Here is a 20,777-nt window from a genome sequence, read left to right as displayed (position 1 = left end):
GTCACCTATTAGCAGGTACCATATAGACCCGGTACTTGTTACTACTGAATGTGTTCAATTTTAAATTTAAATTTCGACTTGACAACGACTTGACAGTATTATGGCACAAAAAGTTTGACCAACTAGTTAATGTGGTTAGACTGGATGTTGATTGGGCTATAGGAATTGAGTTCAGTAGTGATGGGAAAAAGTTGATCATTCTGAACATTTATACACCTTATGAGAGTCCCCAAAATGAAGATGAATTCCTTAACAGGTTGGCTTGTGTTATGTGCTTTATTCAAGATAATGCTACCACATGTTTTTTTTTTTATTATTGTGGGTGATATGAATGCAGATGTTTCTGATGGTAGCTCTTTATTTGCCAATCATTTAATTCAGTTTTGCTCTGATATTGGTTTGGTCCTCTCCAGTAAAGAACATTTACCTGCTAAAAGTTACACGTATATCAGTGATGCATGGCATACAACCTCATGGTTAGATCATTGCATCTGCACAACTGATACACATGATTCCTTAGAGTCTATGAGAATTAATTATGAGTTTGCCACTACTGATCATGTGCCTTTTTCTATGTCTATTAGGGGTGGCACGATACATGTATTCGTACCGAACCGTCACGGTACGGGCATCTCGGTTCGGTGCATGAGGCCTTATAACGAATACAGGCAATTCACCCCCAGTCCAGAAGGTAATGCAACGCTGTTTGATAACCGCCAGCAGAAGAACAGCAAATGCCGAGTTGCGCACTTGAAAACAAAGCCCACTAGACAGTGACCATGTGCTGATTCTGAACGCGTCTCTCTCTGTCAAGGGAGTATACTTTAAAGGCTTGCATACGCAACTGTTTGCGAAATGGAGCTTTGTGCTCGTGTATCCTACATCTCTCATTCGGCAACCCGCAACATGGTATTGAGTTATGTCTCTTGTATGATAACTTTGTGGAGTCTCTTCTTACCTCAAGCAGGTCTCTGCGTAAGACTAAGATGTATAACTCTAAGCCAGGTTGGAATGAATACGTAAAAGAGTTTCATGATGAGGCTAGAAAGGCATTTAAAGCTTGGGTTGAGTCAGGCAGACATAAATATGGCCCTTTATTTGAATACAAGAAACGGGCGAATGCAAATTTTAAGTATGCATTATGTTTCATCAAGAGGAATGAAAATATAATGATATCTGACTCTCTTGCAAAGAAACTGCAAACGAATAATCTAAATGATTTTTTGGAAAGAAATCAAATGAATGAATAATTGTAAAACATCTTTACCAACAAATATAATTGGGGTAAGCGGGTCAAAGGAGATTACTCAAATGTGGCAAAAGCATTATTATGAGCTGTTTAACTGTGTTAAGAGTAACTTTTTTGTAGTGGGCAACATTGATAATGATGAAGTTGTGAATGTCTCTCCGCAAGAAGTTTATGATGCAGTTATGATGCTAAAAGATAATAAGGCATGTGGTATGGATAAGATATCTGCTGAACATTTAAAATTTGCAAGTAGAAAATTATATCCTTTGCTCGCTATTTGTTTTATTGGGTTTTTAGTTCATGGTATTTTACCAGATTCTATCTTATCTGGTATGTTAGAGCCTATTATTAAAGACAGAGCTGGTCAAATAAATAGCATGGATAATTACCGGCCTATAGCCTTGGCCAGTACTTTATCCAAGGTTATTGAAAGGATTTTATTGAATAAGATGGAACATTTTGTCCTGACTTCTGATAACCAGTTTGGTTTTAAACCGAAACATGGCACTGATGTGTGTATTTTTGCTCTAAAGAGATTTTAGATTTTTATAACAGGCATAATTCCATAATTTTTATGTGTTTTATTGATGCTTCTAAAGCCTTTGATCGTGAAAATCATGAAAACATTTTTTTTAAGTTATACAACAGAGGAGTTCCCAAATTTTTAGTGAGAATTTTGGCTTTTTGGTATGCTCATCAATTAATGTATGTAAAATGGGGTAATTGTGTGTCTGCTCCATTCAGTGTATGTAATTGAGTCAGACAGGGAAGCATTTTGTCTCCCTTTTTATTTAATATTTATATGGATGACTTATCAAAGCAGTTAAATGGTTGTAGAACAGGTTGAATGGTTGGTCATACTATTATAAATCATTTGATGTATGCAGATGATTTGGTGATGTTTTGTCCATATAGTGCTGGTCTTCAACAGTTACTGAGGATTTGCTATCGATATGGTTCAGATTTTGATATTAAATATAATGCCAAAAAGAGTAATATTATGATTGTTAGGAGTAGGGAGGAAAGAAAACCGACATTTCCTGACTTCTCTCTGTCTGGGAGTGACCTTAAAGTATGTAATGATAATGAATAAATGAATAAATACTTAGGGCATTATATAACTGATGACTTGTCTGATGATAGGGATATGTATAGACAGTGTTGTATGCTGTATGCCGAGGCCAATATGTTGATTCACAAATTTGGTATGTGCTCAGGATCTGTGAAGATTACACTTTTTAAAGCATACTGTACCCCTATGTATACTGCCCATTTGTGGCGGCATTACAGAAAGAGCAGCATGCAGAGACTTAATGTAGCTTATAATGATGGTATGTGATTGCTGCTTAAGGTGTCACGATGGAGCAGTTCAAGCCAAATGTTTGTCAGTGCTGGTGTGCCAACCTGCGCTGCTGTGATGCGTAATCTCATGTACAGATCTATGTGTAGGTTATCAGAATCTGTAAATAGTATAATTTTAACACTGACGAACTTGGCACTAAGTTCAGACAGGCTTTTTTCAAATATTTGGAATCATTGGCGTTGGCGAATCATTTAGTACACATGTAAATATGTGATATCATGGATTCTGTCCTTGTGTGTGTATTTGTATGTTGTTATTGTTGTGTCTTTGTTTGGACCGAGTGTGTCCTTAACCCCCTGGGGTCGACAAACGCATATATGCGTTTTGAGGCAGATTTTCCTGATAAGGCCGAAATGAGCTTGAATTACTCTGTCGTTTTTGATCGTACAGATAAGAGCAATACACCATTCGAATCTGTAAGGGGTCTACTTTTATTTGTATACACTCATAATAACAACTAAACTTTGTGCTTCTGAAGAATAAAGAAAACAAACAGGGTGCGCTCTGTCTTCTCTGTCTCCATGAACTGTTTTAGAAACGCAGCGTCACTAAAATGAACTGTAACTCAGCAAATACTTCACACAGAGACATGAGAAATATATCTATAGAAAGCTTGAAGTGTCTACTTTGAAATGAAGCAAGTCTTATCGAAAACAAACATTCTGTGATGAAGTAATCCGTATAAAACCAACACGATGTTCAGTCTGTCCCGTCTGACTCATTATCTCTAATGTGACCCGCCCTCGCGACTCGCTGTTCATATGTAAATAGCCACGTGGTAAGTGCGGCATGCAAATGCCCAACAACACAAACAAAGAGGAGGTCCTTCATCGCGGCTACTGTTCGTTTCTGGAAGAAGATGCGCTGAGTAAAGGCAGGATTTCCCTCCAAAGAAGAACACGATTTCATCCAGCAGAGGAGATGAGTAAGTAATGTTTCTTTTTTACATTAGTTACCGTGTTATTGTGACATAAACTTGAACAGATTTACTAACAGTTAGCTGGGTTTTCCCCCAAACGACAACATGATGAATGCTACGCCTCTAAGAATGTTTAGACCATGTTTATTATTAATACTCTGTTCACAAATAGATTTTAATAGCGTGCTAAACAATAATAATTAGTTTCTCAGATATAAAATATAATTTTTTATAGTACAAAGTACAACCTTTTATTGTACAAAGCATGCTTGAGTCTGTGGCTACAGAATCATATCATAGGCTACTATAAAATCATACATACTAGACTGTATGACTACAAAATCATAGTTGGGTTTTCCCAAACTATAATTCCTGACTACAATGTTTGAAATCGTGTAAAACATTTTGAATATGATAGGCAATTCATTGTATTTAAATTTCTTACAGCGATGATGTTTTCATGCTCTATATAAAACAATAAAAGTAATATGAGTGTACACTGTAACATGATGAATGCTACGAGTCTAAGTATGTTTAGTACATGTTTATTATTAATAGCCTACTCTGTTCAGAAATAGATTTGAATAACGTGCTAAACAATAATAATTAGTTTCTCAGATATAAGATTTCTTTCTCTTTTTTATGATAGTGATATATATGATATTTATGATATATATACAGATGTTCCTGATATTAACATGCTCACAAATGTTTTTTTTTGTTTGTATTTTATTGAATCAGATACCAGCACCAGATGTATCCTGATGTCTCTTCAAACTGTTTTCCTCTGAGAGCGCTGTACCAACATCAGATGTTCAACTACACTGATATTCTATGTCAAAACAAGCTCCTTTTCTACTGATTGTTTTTTTCTTCTTCTTGAATCCATGGAAAGAAGTAGAAACATAAATAACACACGTAAATATCAGGTATGATTTACTTGTTTCACTTGTTGAACAGAATCTGCTGCAGGAATGACTCAAAGTCTGTTCACATCTCTGTGGTTAGATCAGTGTGCACAATAATGTGTCTTTGACCTTCATTATGTATGTTTTGATTATACTGTGTTGTAAATAAAATACAAATAATTTAAAAAACCCTTTTTTTCAAGCTCCTCACATTCTCTCTTACCTGCCTCACAGTCACAGTCACACTGATGGGCCATTAGGGGAGGGCCCTTTGTCTCTCAGGTGAAAATCACTTAATATTCATGGCCATTGCCACTCCCTCGCATATAGACCCTCGACCACAAAACATGTCTTGAAAATTTTAAATCAATATATTGTTTTCTGTGAATGAGTAAGCAGAATGATTTTCACATAATTTTGAAGTAAATATTCTAGCCTACAAGACTGATTACACAAAAGTCTTGTTCAGGACTATTTAGTGTGGGTTTTATGGCCTTATTTCAGCTACATTTTTTTCCCCAAAACTTACAAACCACGCATAATATTTTTTTTCTAAAAAATGCAAACATGTACATCCATCTTGGTCACATATTATTGTAGCACAGTTTGTGCTGAATACAAAAAAAATTACATGTTGGTCAATAGTATGTTTTAAGTAGCTGAAATAAGCACAAATATCAGGGCATGTCAAAACATCTCAAGGGCCCCAAAATGACCTTAGACCCCAGAGGGTTAATAAAGTTTTGATTGATTGATTGAACAATCAAAACTAAATAAAACATGATGTTATAAATGCTGTAGGTTGTCATGCAGACCCCTGGCTTATACTACATCAAAATAATAGGTTAGCAAGTTACTGAAATAATATTAACAAGGTCAGGTAGCTGATTACTAGTTGATATTCACTCCAAACATTTGAACAGTTAGTAATGTTTGACTTACAGAGCTCTTTTGGAGGTTTTGATGACTGCTGATAGTCGAATGAGACACTCGTCTGATTTCTTGAATTTCTGAAGCTCAAACTCCTCCAGCTCCTCCTCTGAGGTCAACAACACAAAGGTCAAAGCAGACCACTGGGCAGGTGAAAGGTCAGCAGATGAGAGACTTCCTTTGCTGAGGTGGGTCTGAATCTCGTTCACCAGAGTTTGATCGTTCAGTTCATTCAGACAGTAGAACAGATTGATGGATCTCTCTGGAGACAGATCAGCTTCTAATTTCTGCTTGATGTACTGAACTATTTCCTCATTGCTCTGGTCACTGCTGTCTTGCTGTGTCAACAGACCTCTTAAGAGTCGACGATTGGACTGGAGTGACAAACCGAGGAGGAATCGAAGGAAAAGGTCCAGGTGTCCATTGTTACTCTCAAGTGCCTTGTCCACTGCAGTCTTGAGCAAATCAATCATTGTTTTATTCTTATTTTTCTGTTCTGTAGACTCATGATCAAACACACTTTTCTTGTTGATGTCTAGAAACAGATGTGCATAAAGGGCTGCAATAAACTCTTGAATGCTCAAGTGGACAAAGCAGTACATGGTACCAACATTGATCCCTGTTTCCTCCTTAAAGATCTGGGTACACATGCCTGAATACACTGATGCCTTATAGACATCAATACCACAGGCTTCCAGGTCTGTGTCATAGAAGATCACATTGTTTCTTTGCAGCTGTTGAAAGGCCAGTTTCCCCAGTGAAAGCATGGCATCTTTATCCCAGGAAACATCTGGTGTGTATTCTCCACCATACTTTCTTCTGCTCTGCTGGATCTGAAAGCGGAGAAAGTGTGTGTACATTTGTGTCAGAGTCTTGGGAGTGTCTTCAGTGTTTGATTCCTGCAGTGTTTTGGAGGCATCATCAGCCTGATTGCTTTTCACATCATTATTTCTTTTCTGCTCCAAAATGTTCTGGAGAACAGTGGCTGAAATCCAGCAGAAGACTGGGATGTGGCACATGATGAAGAGACTCTTTGATTGTTTAACATGATCAGTGATTTCTCTGGCCTGATCCTCATCTGTGAATCTTTTTCTGAAGTACTCCTCCTTCTGTGCATCACTGAATCCTCGTATCTCTGTCAGCCGGTCGATACAGTCAGGAGGAATCTTACTGGCAGCGGCTGGTCTGGTGGTGATCCAGATGAGAGCAGAAGGAAGCAGATTTCCCTTGATGAGGTTCGTCAGGAGAACATCCAGAGACGCTGGTGACCATACATCTGACCACGTCTCATTACCAGCAAAGTCTAGAGGAAGACGACATTCATCCAAACCATCAAGAATGAACAAGACTTTGAATTGATTCCTTCTTGTAAGGTTCAGTCCTTCTGTCTCTGGAAGAAACTGAGTTATAAGGTCCATCAGACTTTGGTTTTCTGTCTCCTTTAAGTTCATTTCTCTGAATGGAAGAGGAAATATGAAGCTGATATCCTGATTTTCTTTTCCTTCGGCCCAATCCAGAACAAACTTTTGCACAGAGACTGATTTTCCGATGCCAGCAACTCCTTTTGTCAGCACAGTTCTGATCTGCTTGTCTTGTTCAGGTGCTTCAAACAAATTGTTGCATTCAACCTGTATTTCTTGTGATTCATGACGTCTGGAAGCAACTTCAATCTGTCTGACCTCATGTTCAGTATTGACCTGTTCACTACAACCCTGAGTGATATAGAGATCTGTGTAGATGTTCTTCAGAAGTGTGGAGTCACCTTGCTTTGTGATTCCTTCAAACACACATTGGTACTTCTTCTTTAAGCTACATTTCAGCTGATGAATGAACAACAGCTCATCTAAACACAGAAATGACAACAATACAGATATATTTAATCTTATTTTTCTCTTTGACATCTATAAGTGACAATCTGACAGACAGTGGGTCTCTTACCTTCTAGAGCATCAGCAGCTTCATCTTGCTTCATCTCTCTCAGGAAGCAGAGCGAGAGATCAAGAGCTGCTTCTTTGATACTAGTTCTGTTCTCATTAAAGTCCTTCACAAAGCATTGTGTGTTCTCTTTTTGTAATATTTTCTTAAACTTTTCCATCTCATTCTTTAGAAATGTGATTATTTTGCTCTCAAGATCCTACAAAATATGACAAAAATCAATGTTAGAAGAAATCTCCGTCCATATTTGGTCAAAACTATTTATTCAATAATAAAACAATATATACATAAAAAACATAAAAAGTTGAGACAAACGTTAATTAATTGTCAATATGAATAAAAATAGGGTTAATTTTTATTTTATCAGTTCTCAGGTCAAGAAGAATTAGAAAAACAATTTCTGTCACACTCTTATTCTCTTATAAATATAATGTTATAAATTGTGTTTTATCACCTGGAAGATCTGCTGGAGATTGTCTGTAAAATTCTTGTGGTTCCTGTGAGTCTGGAAATCTGGATCTACTGTTTCATACTGAAGCCTGATAGTAAATAAAACAAATCAATAAATAAAATAAAACAAAATATTGCATTTCTAGGAAAAAATATTACCAGAATGTCCTGTAAACTTTTTAGCAAAGAGAAAACAATATGGGCCTTTTCACAGTCCGCGTTCAAAGACCGGAAGCTTCGAGTAGTTGTGTAAAATAACTTCAGCTGTAGCCTGTATGAATGGTGCCTGTAGCACGGGGTTGTTGTGATTTATTAATTAATTAATTAATTAATTAATTAATTAATTAATTAATTAATTAATTAATTAATTAATTAATTAATTAATTAATTAATTAATTAATTAATTAATTAATTAATTAATTAATTAATTAATTAATTAATTAATTAATTAATTAATTAATTAATTAATTAATTAATTAATTAATTAATTAATTAATTAATTAATTAATTAATTAATTAATTAATTAATTAATTAATTAATTAATTAATTAATTAATTAATTAATTAATTAATTAATTAATTAATTAATTAATTAATTAATTAATTAATTAATTAATTAATTAATTAATTAATTAATTAATTAATTAATTAATTAATTAATTAATTAATTAATTAATTAATTAATTAATTAATTAATTAATTAATTAATTAATTAATTAATTAATTAATTAATTAATTAATTAATTAATTAATTAATTAATTAATTAATTAATTAATTAATTAATTAATTAATTAATTAATTAATTAATTAATTAATTAATTAATTAATTAATTAATTAATTAATTAATTAATTAATTAATTAATTAATTAATTAATTAATTAATTAATTAATTAATTAATTAATTAATTAATTAATTAATTAATTAATTAATTAATTAATTAATTAATTAATTAATTAATTAATTAATTAATTAATTAATTAATTAATTAATTAATTAATTAATTAATTAATTAATTAATTAATTAATTAATTAATTAATTAATTAATTAATTAATTAATTAATTAATTAATTAATTAATTAATTAATTAATTAATTAATTAATTAATTAATTAATTAATTAATTAATTAATTAATTAATTAATTAATTAATTAATTAATTAATTAATTAATTAATTAATTAATTAATTAATTAATTAATTAATTAATTAATTAATTAATTAATTAATTAATTAATTAATTAATTAATTAATTAATTAATTAATTAATTAATTAATTAATTAATTAATTAATTAATTAATTAATTAATTAATTAATTAATTAATTAATTAATTAATTAATTAATTAATTAATTAATTAATTAATTAATTAATTAATTAATTAATTAATTAATTAATTAATTAATTAATTAATTAATTAATTAATTAATTAATTAATTAATTAATTAATTAATTAATTAATTAATTAATTAATTAATTAATTAATTAATTAATTAATTAATTAATTAATTAATTAATTAATTAATTAATTAATTAATTAATTAATTAATTAATTAATTAATTAATTAATTAATTAATTAATTAATTAATTAATTAATTAATTAATTAATTAATTAATTAATTAATTAATTAATTAATTAATTAATTAATTAATTAATTAATTAATTAATTAATTAATTAATTAATTAATTAATTAATTAATTAATTAATTAATTAATTAATTAATTAATTAATTAATTAATTAATTAATTAATTAATTAATTAATTAATTAATTAATTAATTAGCCTAATTAAAAATTAAAATTAAAACACTGTATATTCTGAGTATTTCTCCAGCAGTAACATAAGCAGCGGTGGGCAGATTCTCAGTTAAAAGAATCTGTTTAACACATGATACCCTACCATATGTGTAGTCCATTTTAACGTGAAACGTTCTGTAAGCGAAGCCGTTTGTAAGCGTTGTCGGTGTCGCGACAGTGAGATATGAGAATCTACCCTCGGCTGCTCACGTTACTGCTGGAGAAATACTCAGACTGTTTTAATTTGATTTTTAATGTTATTGTTTTATTATTGTGCAGTGTTTACTATGGTTCATCTCCAATCTTATCTACATAATGCTATTCAATCACTGCGCTCAAACCCGGATGATGTGTCATGTTTAAGATGGTAAAACCAGTTATTTTTGAATAATTCTGGGATGAAAAATATGAATATATTTGAACAACTCCAATTTGATCTAATACGTGATGATTGTAGCCTATCGGAAAGTAAAGTAAGTGCACGAAAGCAATATTACTTTCATTTAAATTTTCTTTAATATGTACAGTTTTTATTTGTGGTTAATGTTTTATAAGATGTATAAGCTTGTCTGATTTTATTGCTCTTTAATGTGATGTTGTTTGTATGCTATTCTTGCATTTTTTAAGTAAAAAGCTGGTCTGTCTCTGAAGTATTGTGCATACATACACCTATGCGCTCCCATTCCGCGTCGGAATATCATGAGAACATTTTTCCTGGTTTCTTCATACCCGATTAATGACTGAAAACTGTGGTGAACATGTTTAATTAAAACATCTATGATGAATTGTTCATTAATAAATCACAACAACCCCGTGCTACAGGCACCATTCATACAGGCTACAGCAGAAGTTACTGTATTTTACACAACTAATCGAAGCTTCCGGTTATTGAACGTGGACTGTGAAAAAGGCCTATTGTGATAAATTTATGAACTATAAAGTTCTATGATAGTTGTTTATTGATACACTTCCTAACACAGTCTATGTGTAAACAAAAATAAGAGACACATGAAATACCGTTTGGTCCGTGATGGTTCTTCACTGAAGTTCGGCATGATATCATCCTTTGACCGGTCACTCTTCACAGACACATGTGAGCCGGATCTTACACTAATGACACAAAGAGAGAAGAGAAACTTTACTACAGTGCTTTATACTGGCAACTCCTCACAGAAACCTTTGCAGAGATTAAATACATTTGCAGCTGATTTCTACAAACATTAGACTGATCTAACTGAAGAGAACATTTTCTTTTTTGACTGAGATGGAGAGCAGAAAGGTCAGCGCTACACAGTTCTGTTAGCATACTGCTATTAAAGGATCATATGATGCTATTTTAAATGTTGATGAGTTTGTTTATTGGGTGTAACAGTAAGAATAATAATCTCGTCGTAATAATTACCGTATCCGAGTCTGAGCAGAACCTTTCACAGTGGTGAGATTTACTCTCTTATCTTTCACATACAATCTACTGAAGTTATCATTTTCTTCTTCACTGTAACAGCTTTATGTCCTGAAGCGCCAGCATGAAATACAGTTTAAGAAACATACTCAGACGTGTATTTCTAATTTATTAGGCTGTGTATCCTGTAGCTCATGTTGTACAAAGGAAGCTGGGAGAAAATGCACAGCAGCTGCACACAAGCTGACCTTTGTGTTGTACGGCTCAAATAAATCTGATAAATAAATCAAATAAATCTGATTCAAACAAAGCGGGTTTGCTTTCGCATCCAAACACACAGCGTCTCCACAACACCACAACTCACTGAAGCCTCGTCTTCTCTCTGCGTTTACTTTTGAGCAGCATTACGCTAATATTTCACATTGTGATGCAGACATTTGTGAAAGTGACTTCAATCAAGGCATGTTAGGCAGGTCTGCATCAGTGTTCTCTGTTAGACAGAATAAACCACTGCAGGAGACTTGCTTTAACTCTGAAGATCTTACACAAACAGATACATTACACACTAAAGGAAAAGAAAAACATTAAAAACCATATGAGCCCTTTAACTTAAGTGTGCAGTCATTTTTTAATGTCCGACAATAAATTTATGATCTAAAAACCAAAATCACTGATGTGGACTGTAAAATAAATGATTTGATTTTCAGGTCTCACATGATTATCATCTATTGAATTTTCAAATATTTTTATGGTATTTTTTAATTAGGAAGTTATGAAGCTCTGAAGTTCTGCAAAGCATTTGTAGATATAAAACAAGTTTGTTAAGGTTTTGTTGTTCACAGGTGAAATCTCTGACTCCAGCAGTGTTTAAGATGATTGTGTGAAGCAGACTCAGTGTTACCTGTGTTTCTGTGAGAGACGGATCTCAGACGGAGAGTCCTCTGACATACTGAAGCTGAACTGATCAGCACTGGCTGTGAAAACAATCAGCTGTTCAGATCAACAACATCACACTTATTCAAGAACATCAACAAGAACCGAGTCATACTGAATCACTTCAGAAAATACACTGAGTTACAGACAAATATCACCATGTAGCATAAAATACAATAGCTTTTTATTATCGTTGTACAACAAATTTTTTGCTCTCATATTGAAAGTGCACAGTGTGTAAACAATGATACAGAAATAAAATAACAATATTAATATGTGCTGATTTTGTGTTGGCGAAATGCCCGCGGCAAGTAAAAGAGCGTTATATATCTTATCGTTATATACTCTAAGAGCAGTGTTTGTCTGTGACGGTGGCGTCTGTACACACTTATCCTCATTAGAGTAAATAATCTGCCCCCGCCTGTGCTCTTACCGGAGCCGCGGTCTCTGTCCCGGTGCGCTGTTGCGCGATAGCTGCAAATCCAATTTGTCTGTTTTGTTGCTGAGTGACCCCGCGTGTGTGAGGAAGATGCTGAGCAGAGCAGGATTATGGGCTGATGTCTTTAGTCTTGTTAACAGGCCAGCCCTGAAGCCCCTGCGCCGCCTCCTGTGTTTACCGGCCGGTATGATGATCCACGGAGTAACATAAACAGTTCTGAATCATTTCAAATCCTCTAATCACACATGACTCTAATTATAAGTTCAAGACATAGATATACTGCGCTTAAAACTAACCTAGTTCGTTCCTTGTTGTATTGAAGTTTATTATTTAACAGCCTAAAATGAAACAGAAACGGGTGAAAAACAAAACGTCAGGAACGTTGTATTTTTAAAACCCCTTCCCAGAAATCTTTGTTTTAACAGTATTTTCTGACAGGTTCTTCTGAGTAATGTTAGTAGCCTGTGATAAACTTCCGGAATAAGAACAGTCCTGTAACTTCACATTTAAATCCCGCTTAACGTTACACTGACAGTATTTCATCCGCCCTAATAACAGAGAAGAACTGAAATGTACCTGCAGTCCTGAGCTCTAGGAAGAGAATTCAAAAATATTTGAAGCACTATTGTTTCTGTCCTTTACTGTTGTTGTTGTTTGTGGCGTCGGACGATTTCATGTTTTGGTTTTGGTTTCATTTTCGTCTTCTTCTGGGTTTCTCTGGTGGTTCTCGAACAGATGAACAGCTTCACAGCGACACCTGCTGGACTGGAGCGAGAAGTTATCATTTATAGTCAAAGTCAAGTCAAAGTCTGTTTTATTGTCAATTCTGCCACATGTACCGTACATACATACAGAGAACTGAAATTTCGTTACTCTCTTACTCCCTGGTGCATACAGATAACACTAAGTACTAACAGTAGACCGCATAAATACAGATAAGTACAAATCAAATATATATATACACATATACACATACACAACCACAAAATGCAATTATTACAAATATACAAATAAGGACATGTAGAATAAAAATAAAAATGAAAATAAAATAATATGAAATGGATAAAGTGGCATAAGGCACATGGTAAATAGAGTGCAAACCAGTGAGACAGACAAACAAACAAACAGTGCAGACTATAAATGGTAGTGCTTCTTTTTCAGACTGACAGAAGAGGTAGCTGAATGAGGTCAGTCCAATGCTTGTACAAAGTGACTGGTGCTGATCACAGTGTTTGTGTGTGTGTGTGTGGATGTGGGTGGTGGGGGGGGTCAGAGTTCAGTAGTGCGTGGGGTAAGAGAGGGAGGGGGCAAGGACGGAGGGAGTTCAGCTTCCTGACAGCCTGATGGATGAAGCTGTCTTTCAGTCTGTTGGTCCTGGCCTGGAGACTCCGCAGTCTCCTCCCTGATGGTAGCAGACTGAAGAAGTTGTGTGTCGGGTGGGTGGGATCGCCTGCAATGCAGAGAGCTTTGCGGGTGAGACGGGTGCTGTAGATGTCCTGGAGGGAGGGAGAGACACCAACGATCTTCTCAGCTGCTCTCACTATCCGTTGAAGGACTTGCGGCAGGACGCGTTGCAGGCGCCATACCACACAGTGATGCAGCTAGTCAGGATGCTCTCGATGGTGCCTCTGTAGAAGGTGCACATGATGGGGGCCAGGGCTCTGGCTCTTCTGAGTTCTGGAGGAAGTAGAGACGTTGTTGTGCTTTCTTGGCCAGTGCTGCAGTGTTGTTGGTCCAGGAGAGGTCCTCTGTGATGTGTACACCCAGGAACTTGGTGCTGCTCACTCTCTCCACGGTCGCACCATTGATGGTCAGAGGAGCATGCAGAGAGTGCATTCTCCTGAAGTCAACAACAATCTCCTTCGTCTTCTCCACATTCAGAGAGAGATTGTTGTCACTGCACCACCCGGCCAGGCGGCTCACCTCACTCCTGTAATTTGTCTCATCTCTGTTACTAATGAGACCCACCACAGTCGTGTCATCCAAAACTTAATGAAGAGGTTGGAGTTGTGCGATGGTGTGCAGTCGTGGGTCAGCAGAGTGAAGAGGAGGGGGCTCAGCACACATCCTTGGGGGGCCCCTGTGTTCAGTGTGATGGTGTTGGATGTGTTACTGCCGACCCGTACTGCCTGAGGTCTCCCGGTCAGAAAGTCCAACAGCCAGTTGCACAGTGACGTGCTGAGCCCCAGCTGGGCCAATTTATGAATGAGCTGATTTGGGATGATAGTGTTGAATGCTGAACTGAAGTCTATGAACAGCAATCTGACATACGTATCTTTTTTGTCCAGATGTGTGAGTGCTGGGTGGAGGGCAGTGGCGATGGCATCATCGGTCGAGCGGTTGGGCCGGTATGCAAACTGGAATGGGTCCAGGGAGGGGGGGAGGACAGACTTGATGTGTTGCATGACTAGTCGTTCAAAGCACTTCATGAGAATGGGAGTGAGTGCTACTGGACGGTAGTCATTGAAACAGGATGGAGATGACTTCTTCGGGACTGGAATGATGGTGGTAGCTTTGAAGCATGTGGGGACAACAGCCTGACTCAGCGAGATGTTGAAAATGTCTGTGAAGACATCAGTGAGTTCCACTGCACAGTCTCTCAGTACACGCCCAGGAATGTTGTCAGGACCCGGAGCTTTGCGTGCATTGATCCTGCTGAGGATCTCCTCACGCTGTCCGGGGACAGCGTCATCACCTGGTCGCCGGGAGGAGGTGGAGTCCTCTGTGCAGTGGTGCTGTTTTGTGCCTCAAAGCGAGCAAAGAAGGCATTCAGCTCGTTCAGCAGTGGGATGGTGTTGTCACAGGTCCGTGGTGGGGGCTTGTATTCCGTAATGGTCTGAATCCCCTGCCACAGGCTCCGAGTGTCCCTGCTGTCGCTGAGCGATGAGCTATCCTCCTGAGTACTGTCTCTTGGCCTCTCTGATGCCGCGAGATAGGTTGGCCCTAGCTGTCTTCAGGCCCTCCTCGTCTCCAGCTCTAAAGGCAACGTTCAAGCCTCAGAAGTCTGTAGACCTCCCTGTCAGCCACGGCTTCTGGTTGGCCCAGACAGTGATAGTCTTTGTGACCGTTACATCATCAATGCACTTGGTGATGTAGGCAGTGACGGTCTCCGAGTACTCTTGAAGGTCTGTAGTATTGTTGTTTGTGGCAGCCTGCTTAAACATATCCCAGTCAGTGGTGTCAAAACAGTCTTGAAGTGCCTCTGACGACCCTTCAGGCCACACTTTTATCTGTTTGTGTACTGGTTTGATGGCTTTTACGAGTGGTCTGTATGCAGGCATTAGCATGACAGTGATGTGGTCTGAGGCTCCGAGGTGGGGAGGGCAAGGGCCTTGTAAGCTCCTCTCTGGGTGGTGTAAACAAAGTCCAGGGTATTTTTCCCCTTGTAGGAAAGTCTATGTGTTGGTGAATTTTGGAAACACGCTCCTTAAGTCTGCGTGGTTGAAATCCCCAGCCAAGATTAGAAAAGCATCTGGGTTGGCTGTCTGCTGCTCACTGATGAGCTGGTACAGATCGTTTAGTGCCTCACTCCTGTTGTTGTTGATGGAGCTGGGAGGGATGTATACAGCAACGAGCAGTATGGCTGTAGATAGAACGGCCGGCACTTGATAATCATAAACTCCACCAGGGTGAGCAGTGTTTGCAGACCACAACAGCGTCGGCACCATACATCATTGATGTAAACACAGAGCCCGCCGCCCGTCTCTTACCTCCCTCGACGAGAGCTCTGTCTGCTCGATAGCATGTTAGCTGATTGAGCTGAATGGCGCAGTCCGGTACGCTGTTGTTAAGCCATGTTTCCGTAAACACAAAAACACAACAGTCTCTTACAGTCCTTTGAGCAGAGCGAAGCAGTCGGATGTAGTCCAGTTTATTGTCCAAAGAGCGTCGTTCGCCAGTGCGATGGTGGGGATAGCTGGCTTGTGTGGGTTAGCCGCTAGCCTAGCCCGGATACCTCAGCGCTTACCCTCTTCTGCTTCCTCTCACACCGCTTGTGGCGCCTCCGCTGTGGGCGAGATGCAGTAGTGGGGTCGGTGATGGTGTAGGCCTCCGGAGCAGACAGAGGTCCCGCAGCTCTTCGGCGTGCGCGGTTTAAAACATCTACAGCTCACATCTGCCCTCTGAAAACAAGACTCTCCAGATGTAGCGCTGAACGAGAAAGTTATCAGTGGCTCTGTCCAGTAACTAATGATGAACACGCAGTTTGCAGGGAAGAGTTTGCTTACAGTGGACTGTATGACTGTATTAAAGGGACAGTTCACCCAAAAATAAAAAATTTGTCATCGTTTACAAACCCACAAGTTGTTCTAAACCTGTAATAATTTATTTCTGCTGTTGAACATAAAAGAAGATACTTTGAAGAATGTGGGTAACCAAAGAGTTTCTGGTCCCCGATGACTCTGATAGTATTTTTTGAAGTTACTGAGGACCAGCAGCTGTTTAGTTACCACATTCTTCAGAGTATCTTCTTTTGTGTTCAACAGAAGAAAGAACTTTATGCAGGTTTATAAACACCTGGGTGAATTATGACAGAATGTTCATGTTTTTAAAGTGACAGACACATCTGTGCTTGAAGGTATAGGCCTATTGTTTTATTAAAATATGGATATTCTGTTAATATAATATTCCATACATTATCAGAGCTTAGTAGACATAATTATTATATTTTTAGACATTATTAGACAGATGAATTTATAGATTATAATCAGTGTGAGGAAGATGCTGGGCAGAGCAGGATTATGGGCTGATGTCTTTAGTCTTGTTAGCAGGCCAGCCCTGAAGCCCCGCTCTTGCCTGCGTTCCCTGCGCCGCCTCCTGTGTTTACCGGTCGGTATGATGATCCACGGAGTAACGTAAACAGTTCTGAATCATTTCAGATCCTCTAATCACACATGACTCTAATTATAAGTTCAGGACATAGATATACTGCGCTTAAAACTAACCTAGTTCGTTCCTTGTTGTATTGAAGTTTATTATTTAACAGCCTAAAATGAAACAGAAACGGGTGAAAAAAAAACGAAAAAAAAAAAACGTCAGAATAGTTAGATTTTTAAAACCCCTTCCCAGAAATCTTTGTTTTAACAGTATTTTCTGACAGGTTCTTCTGAGTAACGTTAGTAGCCTGTGATAAACTTACAGAATAAGAACAGTCCTGTAACTTCACATTTAAATCACGCTTAACGTTACACTGACAGTATTTCATCCGCCCTAATAACAGAGAAGAACTGAAATATACCTGCAGTCTTGAGCTCTAGGAAGAGAATTTAGAAATATTCGAAGCACTATTGTTTCTGTCCTTCACTGTTGTTTGTGGCGTCGGTCGATTTCATGTTTTGGTTTTGGTTTCGTTTTCGTCTTCTTCTGGGTTTCTCTGGTGGTTCTCGAACAGATGAACAGCTTCACAGCGACACCTGCTGGACTGGAGCGAGAAGTTATCATTTACAGTATATCTCTAAATGTTTAAAATCTGGTTTGAACACTGCAGTTTTATTGTCCCTGTTTCTGGATTATTATCTAAGATGCTCCTGTTTGTATCAGTTTCTGTTTCCTGATTCTGATCTCATAAACCTGTATTATTATGCTTCTGCTGTTTGAAAATGATGTTCTTTACATCAACATTATCTGACAGCAACAGCTCTATAACATCAGCTACTGAACAATATTCTCCTGGTTTTGCAAAGGGAATTATTATTGCATTGTCTTATATAGCTACACCTTATTAATTATATCCAGCTGTTTTAAGCAGCATGCCATCTGTTTATCTTCTCTGTTATCTTCACTAACACTCTTCAAGTTCATTTATTCCAGCAGCAACATAAAGTTCCCTGTTGATCATTACTGATGGTCATGAATACACTTCACATGATGTGATGAAGTCTAGCGCTGATCTTGAGAAACTGCAGATTTATTTTCCACTCTATTAGTAGACTGATAATAACAGACAGATAATAACACAGTATTAAGAATCAATCGTTTCTATTAATTTGGTTGCTGGTGGACTTCCCCAGACTCTGACCGTTCTCCTGTCTCTGGTCCAGAACTGGTCTGGAGCCGTTTGGCTGGTGCTGTGTTTATTATTGTGCTTCAGTAAACTGGAGTTAAGCGTTCTTCTGCTTTTGGGTCCTTCCTTCCAGAGATCATTACGATCAGACTATAATGAAGTGCTGTTGAGAGACTGATGGTGAAGCTGTAGTTTGTCTCAGCTCACAGCCATTGAATGAGCTTTAAGTGTCAGTTTACAGTGATCTGAAGACAGCAGCACAATGAATGAGGTGAAAACAGGAGCTACTGACATGAAAATGACACTCATGCCTTCAAAAACTCATTTCACACAAAGAACATGTTAGCTCGACTCAACAGACAGATCAATAAGAGCAAGTTTAATGAAGACAAATTCAGAGACGACTGAAGGTGAATCAGACTGGATCTCTGACAGGGCAGCTGTTGACGCAGGGGACAGGGGTCATGACCCCCGCAGTTCTGATAAGAGAAAATAGCCTGCGCTATTCACTAACTACAACCTCAGACAACGAACAAAGCATTCATTGTAATTCAAGCCATGCACCAATGTTAAGTTTTAAAATGTTTATTCAGATATCTTTTAGTGACGAGGAGAAAACTGTGACACTGTCACACAGGACACATGTTTAACCTGCTCAATATATTATGATGGTTTTATGTATATTTGAGTTTTAATAGGTTTTCATGTTGTCTTAGCCATTTTATTCCTCTGTGTGTATGTCTTTAAATGAGTCTGGGTCTGCTTGTCATGTGACTGATCACATGACAGGAAATAGGAACTGAACAGCATAAAGGAGGCAGCATGACAGACAGACAGAGTCATTGACCAAAGGCTGGATTGAGGAGTTATCTTTGTGTATTTACCGTTCCAGAATCTCACTTTATTGGATTATCGCTCTCTTTGTATTGTATATACACCGGTGGACTCTTCTCACATTCACATTGGGACTTACAGCACGCTGGGATTCTTAAGGACTGTTTTAATGGTATGGAACTAAAAGACTCTGTGCTTTTAACAGCCTAAGATTTCTAGTTTTACTGTGTTGTTTTAGCTCCCCTGTGAATATTGTAAATACATATTTGATTTTCACTTGTAACATTGTTGTAAACACTCAAAGCCCTCACACAGTTTAATCTGGCCCCGTTTTAAATCTATGTAATTCGGAGGATAAGGCCGATCGTTACAAAATAAATTGCGATTACGTTTGGTGTTAGTCTACATGTATGTGTTCTTATTTGACAGTGAACGGTACGTCATCTTCTTCTTCTGGTGCTTCTGATAGAGGTCCTAAACAGGCAGAAGTTAGTAGTCTGTTTTGTGCCTGTCTCAGCTGCAACACCAGTTCTTCTTGTAGTCTGCCTGGCACAACCAGAAACATGAAATACCAATTATCATCATTCCTCTAGATGCTATTTAGCCATGTTTGTGATGACTTTGACACAAATTGTGTGTGTCATGTTCAGTGACGTCATCATCCAGCTCAGTTCAGTTCGGTACCCAACCCTAGTAGTCATAGATGTTCAAATGTGTGTTTTTGTTAGTATGTGTATCTTTGTGGTTATGCAACTGGTTTTGCACAGTTAACTTCTCTTATTACAAGTTTGTGCTGCATGTTTGACATCAGATCTGACCCTGGAGCGTCACTGTCCTGCAACTGTGTTTGATCTGATGTTTCAGGGCTGCTAAAGAGGCCAAGAAAGCGAAGCAGGCGACTAAGAAACAACCCAGTCAGAGCACCAAGGTAAGAGATGGTTTTAAAGGGATAGTTCACCAAAAATGAAAATTAGTCCATGATTTACTCGCCCTCAAGCCATCCTAGCTGTATTGAACTTTCTTCTTTCAGACGAATACAATCAGAGTTATATTAAAAGCTCATCCGCTTCTTCCTCTGTTCCACCTTTAAATAAAACTAAATGATCATTGAATACTAAAGCAACACTAATCATTCAATATCATGTTTCTAACACACATGCTGCATTATTTCAGTGTAAAGAGTCTCTTCAGCTGCATGCATCACATTTATTTCTGCTCATAGACACAGAGATGAAGCTCTTCTGTGGATCCTCACCTGATGTTCACTGCTCCTCTCATCATCATCTCTAACGATGATATACAGCTTTTATAAATGACTGAACTCTCTCAGCGACTCTCTCAGGGACTGTTGGAGATTGATCATCTACTCTGTAAGGTGGAACAGAAGAGAAAGAACTTACATGATAGTTATTTCTAAACAATATATATTTTATATACATTTAGAATATTAATTGTTATATATAATATCTGTTTGTCTGTTTGTGTGACTCCTATTGAGTCGATATAAAGAGAAACACATGCTAATGATTGTACATCATATATAATAAACGACACGGAACAAATACAAATGTGATTTTGCTGTAAATCAAAACCTTTAGTTAAATGTTCCAGTAGTT

General features: G+C 36.9%; 1 protein-coding gene across 7 annotated transcripts in view; it reads right to left on the bottom strand.

The window, feature by feature from the left end:
- LOC131532981 (NACHT, LRR and PYD domains-containing protein 3-like) overlaps positions 1–17,679 on the bottom strand; it is an 82,915-nt gene extending 65,236 nt beyond the window's left edge. For 5 of the 7 annotated variants that reach the window (XR_009269061.1, XR_009269053.1, XM_058765193.1 and 2 more), the window contains exons 1-8: positions 12,903–13,022; positions 12,623–12,664; positions 12,321–12,494; positions 11,856–11,928; positions 10,570–10,662; positions 7,759–7,843; positions 7,308–7,503; positions 5,382–7,212 (exon numbers count right to left, since the gene is read on the bottom strand). Coding sequence is in view for 5 of the 7 variants with exons in the window: in XM_058765193.1 (XP_058621176.1) it covers positions 5,382–7,212; positions 7,308–7,503; positions 7,759–7,843; positions 10,570–10,662; positions 11,856–11,902 (2,252 nt within the window). In the remaining 2 variants the exon portion in view is untranslated. Of the gene's footprint in view, positions 1–5,381; positions 7,213–7,307; positions 7,504–7,758; positions 7,844–10,569; positions 10,663–11,855; positions 11,929–12,320; positions 12,495–12,622; positions 12,665–12,902; positions 13,027–17,562 lie in introns of those variants that run through there. The other 2 variants (XM_058765031.1, XM_058765121.1) reach the window with 2 other exon arrangements.
- Positions 17,680–20,777: the final 3,098 nt, after the last annotated feature.

Source organism: Onychostoma macrolepis, chromosome 01, assembly GCF_012432095.1.
Source record: "Onychostoma macrolepis isolate SWU-2019 chromosome 01, ASM1243209v1, whole genome shotgun sequence".
Lineage (NCBI taxonomy): Eukaryota > Metazoa > Chordata > Actinopteri > Cypriniformes > Cyprinidae > Onychostoma > Onychostoma macrolepis.
This window is presented reverse-complemented; position numbering and strand designations above follow the sequence as displayed.